The sequence below is a fragment of the Poecilia formosa genome, unplaced genomic scaffold (assembly GCF_000485575.1).
Source record: "Poecilia formosa unplaced genomic scaffold, Poecilia_formosa-5.1.2 Scaffold71, whole genome shotgun sequence".
Taxonomy (NCBI): domain Eukaryota; kingdom Metazoa; phylum Chordata; class Actinopteri; order Cyprinodontiformes; family Poeciliidae; genus Poecilia; species Poecilia formosa.
The window spans coordinates 1506175-1516443 of record NW_006800010.1 but is presented as its reverse complement, the minus strand read 5'-3'; the positions used below and the strand labels follow the sequence as shown (position 1 = coordinate 1516443).

Here is a 10269-nt window from a genome sequence, read left to right as displayed (position 1 = left end):
ATATATATATATATATACGCACACACAGACAGACCGACTTACATACATAGATAGATAGACAGAGGGTTTATTCAGACTAGCCTCCAGACATTGGCTGTTCTCCCAGAAATTTTCCCCCAGTGCAAAAGGTTAACTGTCAGTCCCCCACTAGGTATAAATAGAAGGCTGCCCTGCAGAAAGGCGTGTTCTGGGATGGGGCAGACAGACAGAGGCAGGAAGAGCAGGAGGGGCAGTCTCTTATGATCCCAGTGACACACAAGTGGGAGGGCAGCAGTTTCAGGTCTATTTGGCTCATTGGTGATGGTCCCACAAAGAAGAGGAAGGAGAAGGAAGATGCAGCCAAAGACATCATGGTGGCTTTGGGGACTGACAGAGCGCAGGGACAAAAGAGCGTCTTCATCCATTGAGCTTCGCCGTGGCAGCAGAGACAGTCACCAGCTCCCCAGACAGCTTAATTCTGATATAGTCTGAGACTTCAATAAATTCAAGGGGCTATAGTAAACGCTGTTTGGGTTAGTTGTGTTTTCACCAACAATGGAAGAGATGTTGTTTTTTTTTGTCTTTTAACTTTTATTTCAGAAACTGTTTAAAATCAGTGAGTTGCAAACTGTAACTGTTTTATATAGCTTTTCAGTAACGGGATTCAATGAAATCTTCCCTGTGTAACATTTGTGGTGAAAATGGTTCCATTGTTCCGAAGGACAAGATGTGTTTTTCCTAACTTGTGAAATTGAAACTAAAAAAACTTTGATGTGCAAGCAAAAACTCTAGCATAGCTGCTCTATAAGGAGAAGGATGTGATTTTTGATTGTTTCTATGAAAAACAGAATAGTGTAAAGAGCCTGAAGGCGAACCTACACCCCAACCTGAAGTCTTTTGCCGTTTTCCTTCATGTAGGTGCAACCGTCTTTCTTTTATCAACTCTGGCCAAGTTCCCTTTTATGACGCTACCACCACCGTGTTACATTGAAATTTTTTTTTTACCAAACACGTATGCAAAGAAAAACGTTCAGGTTTGGTCTCATGTGACTAAATCTCCTTCCTCCACTTTCTGTGGAGGAAGGAGATTTTCTCAATTTTCAAGCTTCACTGGCACTGAAAGTGGTGATTAAGTTGGAAAGACAGATAATTTTACTACAATACAAATTAATATTTTACTTCATTTTAAAGAATCAACTGGTGTTTTTTTTTTTTTACATAAAAAATGTACTCGGATCACTATTTAAGAAAATAATCTGATGTAAAACTCAATTAGGCAGTTGTTTTGAATAAAGAGCAAAGTGGTGTGTATAATTTGTAGAACCAGAATTATTAGACAGTATCTGCATCATACAAGAAATCATCCGAGCACGTTAAGATTATTGCACAAAAATGTATTTTGCATTCCTGGTTCATGTGTGTGATTTTATATGTCTATCATGTTCGAAATAAATAAATAAAAATAATAATCATGATTTTTCACTTATGTTATCATAGACTTTTTTTCTTAAATCATTGGGTGAAAACTGCATTTTCTATATACTTTGATTTTCAGTATTAAACATTGTTTAAATATAAAAAATTCATTCTTTCATCCCTTCATGATTCTAATGACAACACAGATATTGTCAGTTTTTTTTTTTTTATTTTTCACTTGAACTCAAGGTAGCAAAAAAAACATACATCACTCAAATTTAAGACAGAATTAAAACACATCAAAACAAGGTGATATGCCGCATCAGAAGAAAAAAAAATACAATAAATAAAGCTTCCTCTTTTGTTTAGCATACCTGAATGAATGCAGACTCCACTTGGAGCGGTCTGCCACCGAACACATTTCAAAAAATATATATATCAGGTATCCTTAGATAATGCTACACAATGAACTTCAATCAATGGTTTGACACAACATAGAATTTTTTTTATTTTTATCTCGTCTGGTGAGAGTCATTGGCGTTGACTCCAAAGGCATGAAATCTGACAAAAAAAAACAAAACGACGTTATTGCTTTTTTTTTTTTGTTTTTCTCCAATCAACTCACACTGCATGTACATAGATCATTTCTAAGCCTTTTGTCAAGAATAATAATAAATAAGAATGATCGGCTCATGTGTGGTGTGATTGCACTTAATCCTCTTGACCCCTAAACACTAAACATACTGTCGGTCTAGTGTGGCAATACCTGTGTGATTACATCGGCAGAATGTTTTACACGTACAAGCACTAATGACAATATCTCTACACAAAAGGAGGAAACTAAACCCTTATAGTGACAAAAGCACTAAATTCTATAAAACACAGGCAATCACAGATTGCAAATCTTAAGTAATAATGTCTCGCCCACACATTTGATCGGTGCATGTTCCCAAACTGTTGAAGTGAGTTTTTTTCAAGATGTGACTGGGAAAATGAGTGTGATCACATGATTCTACGAGACATCTAGCTCCTAAAGGTTATATACTTATGGGACATTCTTCTTTCCTTTCAACTACCATCCTGTTTTTTTTTTGTTTTTTTTGTTGCCCGGATCTAAAACAGTAGAAAATACAGTCTGTAAAAAAATAGATATTGTACTGACAACCAATTGTAAGTCAATGTTGTACTTTTTTTTTTTTTTTTACAAGCAAAACATAAAATCAAAGAAGAGGCTGTCAAGTTTTGCATGAGGTGCCCCAAATGTCTTACAGTGTACCTCTTAAACACAAATGCATGTGCTTATACTCACTTAGTATAGAGTATTCTGAACAATGGCACTTTTTACATACCACCATTTTGCTTTTCATTTCAACTATCCACGTCTACATAAACCAACACTGTGGGAAACCATTTGCTTTCCTCTGAAATCCTGAAAACAAATGCACAAAGCTCATCTTCATTTTTACTGGAACTAACCAAGCAACAAACCCATTTTGCCATTTGCAGAAAAGCTAAGCATTTTTGTTTTTTGCTCCCCAAGTTCAAAGCGCAATTTCCAAATAAGAAACTCTTAGAAAAGTCCAGCTGCAGATCTGCAACCCTGCGAGGTCTGATGCAAGAAATAAGCAATCCTGCAACTATTTACTCATATCGCATCTAATCTGCAAGGCCTCGTATAAAAACTTTGCTCCAACTTTGATGAGGTGAGGGAACTGGAGCTTATAAATTGCATTTACAATTTGGAGGCTCTTGAAAATTTAAAGCAAGTCTAAATTAACTGTACATTAAAATTCACCTTTGAGAAATCGTATTTTTTACTTACACAATCTCAAGTAGTTCAGCTAAAGTTAAAATTTGAAAGAAAGCAAATAACTTCCCAAACTGTTCCTCAAGAACCGAAGAGTCTAAATCTGTATCCCACATGCGTCTGCTAGTTTAGTGAAAACTTTCTAAAAATAAATACTTTAATTTGGTTTGATGGGAAACATGCAATACCGCTGAATACATTTCTATGAAAGAGTGAAGACAGGCGTGTCCTCACTCAGACTAAATTTCCCTTTTATGACCATATTTCAGTCAGGTTAAAACAAACAACAAACAAAACCCCAAGAAAATCTCAAGACATCTTTGCAAAATCGTCAAGTCTTTTCTGCTAAGACCATACTACATCCACACTCAAACACTCGCGCACACAGGAGTCCACTTCATGAAACAAAATCATTGTGTGTCCATTTGTCACATGAGACAAAGCAGAACAAAATCAAAACAAGGCCAAGTCCATCCTCCAGTTCAGTGCGAAGGATGCCTTAATGCTAATGGAGGACATCGAGAATGGCGATTCATTTGGCTGCAAGAAGATTCGAAGGGCATGGCACGTTAGCGGATGGGGCAGAATTGACCTGTACTTTGTTATTAGAACAAAGGATGGAGTCGAAAACAAGGAGTCGGTTTTTCTCAGGTTATCCTTCTCATTCTTCCTTTCTCGTTAATCCATTTCTGCTTAAAATGTTCTTCACTTAAGGTCTTCCTCTATAGCACTTGTGCAGTTCACGGTTCAGTCCATGTGGGGTTTCTCAACGCCACCCTGAGGAAAGACAAAGGTGAAAGCAATCAGCTGAGAAGAAGAACACAAACTCAAATACACGAGTAGAGACGTTGAATTGCATCGAAGTCTATGACTAATGTCAATTTTCAGTCATAGGCTAATGTGCGTTTGGCTTGCAAAATTATATGTATGAGTTTTCCATTAAAATATGCAGGGCTAAAGGATAATGTAATATTTTAGAACTTTACAGTCTGGTTATATATTAACAGAAAAATAGGTATGATCCCCCCAGAAGTGCTGGGTTCTTAATTTCATTAAAGATCAAAACCAAAATTCCTGAAAAATAAATGGGTTTTATATTCAATAATATAATGTTGACATACTTTTATTTTGGATTTGATTGACAACCAGCAAATAAATGCACTATTAACTCTAAAACTATAGTGAAAACAGCAGTCCTTAATTGATTGCATGTGGGAAAATTCTGCTAAAATGTTTTTTTCCACCATAACAGGCTTACATATGAATCTTAATAAAGATGCTCTGAAAACAACAAAAAAAAAATGGTGGCGCATAAAACAACAACTTAATTCGCCCCCTGATCCTTAGCCGAAGCACCAGAAGGAGGAAAAGGGGAAAAAAAAAAAAAAAAAAAAAAACAGCAAACAAAACCCCCACGTTCAGACTTGTGCCAGCATTCCACAGGCCTCATCGCAAACAAAAACAACAAGCAGCGAATGACCCTCTGGTCAGCCGAGTCCTGACTAGCTCTCAGCGCCTCGCAGCGACTGTGAAAAACAAGAGCTCTTAATCTGCTTTCACGCTCTCGCTGAGTCAAACTGAGGGAGTGACGGGACTCTTACTTTACAGACAGAATGAGGTGAGGCTTCCAGGCACAAGCTTAATGAAGACATCAAAGCTGACTTGATGGGATAATTATGACAGAAAAGCAAGGGGACTGGGGGGGAGGAGGGGGGGAAGCATGCAATTTATTTGCAAGCTCTGTGGCTCTGCTATATAAGTGCTAAAAAAGTATATGTAACGAATAGGAGCCCTTTTAAAGTCTTTATTTTTATTAATAAGTGGTATGGAAGTTGATGGAGATAAATGGAGTGGAGTTATTCTGAGCAAATACAGCAGAATAAAAGAGATCTCAGAATTTCAGCTTGGCAGTCAACATCAAGTCAATTATGTGACGTATTCCACTAAAACATCTGGAGCGAAAACTACTTTGACAACCAAGTGGCCTCTGATTGGTCAATGGGAATGATACAGATAATCAATAGCAGAAACAAAGGGTTTTCATACTTTTATCAAAGGCAGCTTTATTGCTGCCTTTGATAAAAGTATGAAAGTTTAAGAACCAACATTCTTAAACTGTGTGATGTAAATGTTACGTTAGGCATCAGTTTGCAAGTTTAACCTTTCGTACAGAATTAAAAACCCAAAAGAAAAGGCAGCAAACGTTACCATGGCCAGTTGCCGTCCGATGTTGCCCACAGTGACACCGCCTGAGAAGAATATGCAGGGGAGCCAGGAGCGCACATACAGGAAGTCTGGAGATGTGTACCTGAAAAAAGAGGAATAAAGCGGATTATTAAATAACTGTAAAGGTTTTTAGAAAAACTTAGATTTTATAACTGAGCAGTTCTGGATTTAGAGTGCACACAAATTGCAGTAAAACAGTCCACAGACATTTATTTATTTTTTTTCTTTTTTGGCTAAATTTGATAAGCAGATTGTGGCAGTTAAGTATAAAATGTTTCGAAATTGCGATTACCTAACTACAATGCCTCCTACAGTTTAGGTTTCAGAAAATGTTGTTGATGGAGGATTTTAGTTAATGTCTGAAACCCCTATTTGAGGCTAAACGTTAAATATGCACTTTTACAAATTTACAGAGGGGCTAGAAAATTCTTAAATTAGAAGTTTGATTTTAATGACATAGATACATAGTTTTAAGTCAGTTTCACTAGCAGATTTATGTGAGCGAAAACTGTTTGACTCACTGATAAACTCCGTTGTAGACCAGCAGCTGTGTGATGACGGTAGCCAGGAAGGCGGTGGTGATGCCCAAGCCAAAGCCACTTCTGGAGCGGTCAAATGTCCACCACAGGCCCAAAGACAAGGCGGCCAGGGTCAGGGAGAGCTGCACATTGTTGGCGAAATCTAGTTTCTGGGTTAGCGTAAGTTAAGGGCAAAGTCGAACGGATTGGCGTCAGAACGGGAGGATGTGTAGGACTGTGATCTCAAGCAAATATTTGTCTGGCCGATTGTGACCGAGTTCCATCAATAACAAATGTAAAAGTCGGTCATTGTGTCCAAACCGTATCCTCTGGAGGAATTTACTACAACTTCTGAGAAGAACTTAGTTTGGGAATCAGCACTTTGAGAAAGGATACAACACTTGCATGGTTGATTCCGACAAACACTGCGATACATCTCATCACACTGGCCCACTCTCTCTTGAACTTGTGCGGCTCCCCCAAATGGCTGTCGAGGCAGGGATAGAGAAGGCCGATAACAGCTGCAACAAATAGAAAAGAGGAACAAACAGGCCTGAATTATACAAGATAAGCAGAAAATTGTGTGACCCACAGTGAGCCAATCCTGAGAAAGCTGTGAAAGATTATTTGCTGAACATGTTTTTTTTTTTTTTACTTAGTGACTCATTTGCACTCATGCAGAGCACTGTGAAAGTATTCAAATCCTTTAACTTTTATATTGTAGCCTGTAATGTATTTTATTAAGATTTTATTACAAAGATCAATACAAATTGGAGGATAATTGTGAAGGAAAACAAGACCTAGTTTTTCAAAATATCTGAAATATCCGAACTTCAATATCTTCCTTCATTTGTCAGAGCGCAACAAAATACATTGAAATTTGTAGCTAAAACGTGCCAAAAATATCAAGTTTGAACTTCACCATTTCTGTGGTTAAAAACTGAACAAAATTCATTTCATTATACTTACACACTGTTTCAAGAAGAATAAAAAGACACAAATTAGGAAATGACAGATAGAGTTAAGAAAAGAATGAAATACACAAGGAAGAAAGTGAGGAAAGAAAACAAAAACAAAGGACCAAATGAAGGCAGGAAATAAGGACAACTTTTCAGCAACACGATAGGAACTCACGCGACGTAAGCAACACGTGAAATAAACAATGCTTTTAAAGATTTTATCAGGTTATGTAGAAAACCTGCCAACATGTCGCTGCACACTGCCTGACAGCTGGCTAAAAGAAGGCTCTTGCACTTTTACCTCACAAAACAAACATCTGGTGCTAGGGAAATATTTGTAAACTAAACTAACTGGATTAACATGAATCCTGGATGTCCAGGTAAGGCGTTCTGGAAACCACTGTTGACAATCTACAAGTTCTGTGAGTCCATCAAATTAACTAGCTAATATAGTTGTCTTATGTGTGTGGATCTATATAAAAAAAATAATACTGAAAGTTTGTTATTCTGGACAATAAACAGATTACCCTGAAAACTGCCAGTAAATCTAGCTGATATTTATTTTCCGTTTTGTCTTAGGTTTGTGTACTAAATCAAAATGACACCAAATATATTTTTAATATAAATTTAATATAGCCATCTTAATCAATAGCTTACTGTTAAGCATCTAGCCCAAGGCTGGTCCTAATTAACTAGTTCACACAAAGGGAATCTGGAAATCTCCAACATAAAACCACCTGTGCATTTCTTTATGTTACAAACTCAGCCTAATTTATAATAACAACCTTTTACAGCATGGAAGACTTAACATTTATTAAAATAGAAATGTGTAGTTAAAATATGTTAAGGAACATTTGTTTAATTTATTTCTGCTTGTTATTTTAGATTACATAACCCAATGTATAACTGTTTTAATGGCTTTTATTTAATTCAATGCAGTACACAGTAGCTGCCTTTTCCTCTAATTTTGTGAAAGGAAATACAAAAATCCCTTTCAAGGAACTATACAGTTAAATAAAAGACAAAAAAAACTCAACATCATTTTTTGTTTCATTTCTCTTTCTGCCTCGCAGCACATGGGGGGAGGAGCCAAACACGGATGTGTCCGGGGTTTTCAGGGAGGGCCTTCAACTCACCCGTTATGACATCAACCAATGAGCGCACACCTCACGTAGTGAGCAGCCAATCAGAAGGCAGGCATCTCTATTACGCGTCTATACTCAGGTTTTTTGATAACAAGCTGGCTGACATACCAAATTTAGACTGTAGCTTGTGAATGATAACCTTATGTATCTGCAAGGAAATGAACAACAGAAGGAAGCGCCCTACTTGCTCAATACATTATTAGTTTAAAGGCTAATGTGTCATTTTGTCCATAAGTTAGCAACCACTGACACACGGTAGGAAAGTGTTTTATAAAGTGAATGGCCACTCACCAGCTCCTGTCCCGCAGCATGGCGGGATCCACCAGGCAGATGACAACAGAGTTGTCATCACCTCTTCGGGAAACAGAGTGACATTTCTCTGTATCTGCAGCAAGTTGAGCACCAGCGCCAGAAATGCCCCCACTGTGAAGAGGACCAGACCCCTTCGGATGAGGTTGGCGGTGCGGACGTCGTGCAGGGAGCCGTAGGCGCTGCCAAGCATCGCGGTGATGATGGACATCATCTCTTCAGCTTTGGAAGCGAACCAGTTCGCTCCGGACGAATGCTTGGTCTCAGCCTTCGGTGAACAAGAGCAGCTCCAGCAGTGGTCTTCTAGTCTGGGCATTTGGCACTTTTGCTCTATTTGTCATAAAGAAATAAGTCTTATTAGGGTGATGCTGAAAAAAAAGAAAGAAAAGGATTGAAGTGAGAAGAGTCAGGATTCTAGCCCCCTTACCTTGCTCTCTAGACGGTTTCTGAGTCTGATTCAAATAGAAACCTCCACGCCTGCTCATGCAGCCAGGATCCCCCCCGCTTTGTTTTCCTGCTCTCTACAACAGTCACACGAATGACGTTGTTCTGTTCATATCTTCTTCGGTAAACACACCGTGCTGCCTCATTCAGCGAGTAAAGAAGGGCTGATCGTACCAACAAGAACAGCAGTTTCCTCTGCAGAAAACAATCTCAGCTGTGTCGGGTGAGAGTCGGCAGCCAATCGGAGCGCGGCGGCTGATATGACGTGACGCCTCTGCCCCGCCCCCTTCGTCCGGTGCAGACAGACGCCCAGAGATTAGGTGGTTCTGGGACAGAAGTGAAAGTAGAAACAATACTTTTAAAACCTTGACTTCCAAAGAGAGGCATTCATCAAAAACTTTGCTGTGTTTCACAATCGGACGATAACCAGCAGGGCTCATCTTTACCTATTTAGTCGTAGTTTAACGACAAAAATATATTTTAGTTTTGGTTCCAATTTAGGAATTTCTTATATTTTTATGATAAAAAATTACAGTCAATTTTAGGTCATGTCTAAAATCGCACCTGGCAGTTTGCTGGTGGTGGACCCATGTGGAAGTGGCACTCTGTTGCCTTATAAGGGCTGAGCTGCAGTGCCCCAGTTCCTGGGGCACTTATTTTGAACCACCTCCAGAGCAGTTCCCTAATTTCTTTACTCCAGGTATCATGGCCTTTCTTCATCAAGGACGAAATCTTGAATTATTGGCCAGAGACCTCAACAGAATTATTAGGGTAATAGTTACCCAAACCTCTCCAACCCTATTGTGGGTGGTGATACCATGGATGCACACAGTTCCCTAAATATTCCCTGAAGGTTCTCTGAAGGATAAGTTCAACATCACAGTGCGACCTTCTGAAGTATCAGGTGAGCCGTTCTTTTTGCAACTGTTATCTTCAAAGGACCTTCGGGGCAATGTTTCATGAATGTTTCCTAAAAGTTACAGCAATTTTCACAATGCAACATCAAAGTATTTTAAATTATAATATAATATAACTGGAAAAAAATAGATACATGAAAATATGTTTACCAAGCAGCTATGATCCCGTTGGGATGGAGAAGGTGACAAAATCCTTTCTTCTTACTTTAAACACAAACTTGCCAGGTTAGCTCTCATTTCATTCACAGGTACTCTTATATATAGGCGGGCACTGGTTAATGGGGTTAGTGGCACAGCTTTTTTTTCTTCTCTGTTTTTCACATGGTGCAGGAGTTATTGAACTTTGAGTCAGTCTGCAGGAGGTGTGGCTTAGGGGTGTGTGGAGTTCTATCACGTCTGTCTGTGATTTTGTTATTTGCAGGAGGGTCAATGACCGCCATCTGAGGATCGACAACAACACAGATACGTGTTTTTGTGGTGATGTACCTACCTCGCTCCAGAGACAGCAAAACATACATACACACACTCTGTGATAAAATCAACCAGACA

At 38.7% G+C, this 10269-nt stretch overlaps 1 protein-coding gene and 1 long non-coding RNA gene across 2 annotated transcripts; one reads left to right on the top strand and one right to left on the bottom strand.

The window, feature by feature from the left end:
* Positions 1–2582: 2582 nt before the first annotated feature.
* On the bottom strand, positions 2583–9979 carry insig1 (insulin induced gene 1). Its single transcript, XM_007555620.2, has 7 exons — positions 9871–9979; positions 8787–9129; positions 8342–8689; positions 6343–6467; positions 5950–6116; positions 5411–5510; positions 2583–3979 (listed from the first exon to the last, which is right to left on the bottom strand). Exons 2-7 carry the CDS (start codon positions 8842–8844, stop codon positions 3950–3952), a joined length of 828 nt encoding a protein of 275 aa, XP_007555682.1. The 5' UTR covers positions 8845–9129; positions 9871–9979; the 3' UTR covers positions 2583–3949.
* LOC107836642 (uncharacterized) lies at positions 3986–4575 on the top strand. The gene is made up of 2 exons (XR_001662588.1): positions 3986–4217; positions 4455–4575. It is a non-coding gene; the product is annotated as an uncharacterized LOC107836642 (long non-coding RNA).
* Positions 9980–10269: the final 290 nt, after the last annotated feature.

Bases quoted from the DNA above. Each gene is read 5' to 3' on its own strand.
- insig1 (XM_007555620.2), bottom strand. From the start codon at position 8,844: ATGAGCAGGCGTGGAGGTTTCTATTTGAATCAGACTCAGAAACCGTCT. The intron at 5,511-5,949 runs GTGAGTCAAACA...CTCTTTTTTCAG, and splicing joins GTCTACAACGGAGTTTATCA to GTACACATCTCCAGACTTCC. The intron at 3,980-5,410 runs GTAACGTTTGCT...GTCTTTCCTCAG, and splicing joins TCGGACGGCAACTGGCCATG to GGTGGCGTTGAGAAACCCCA.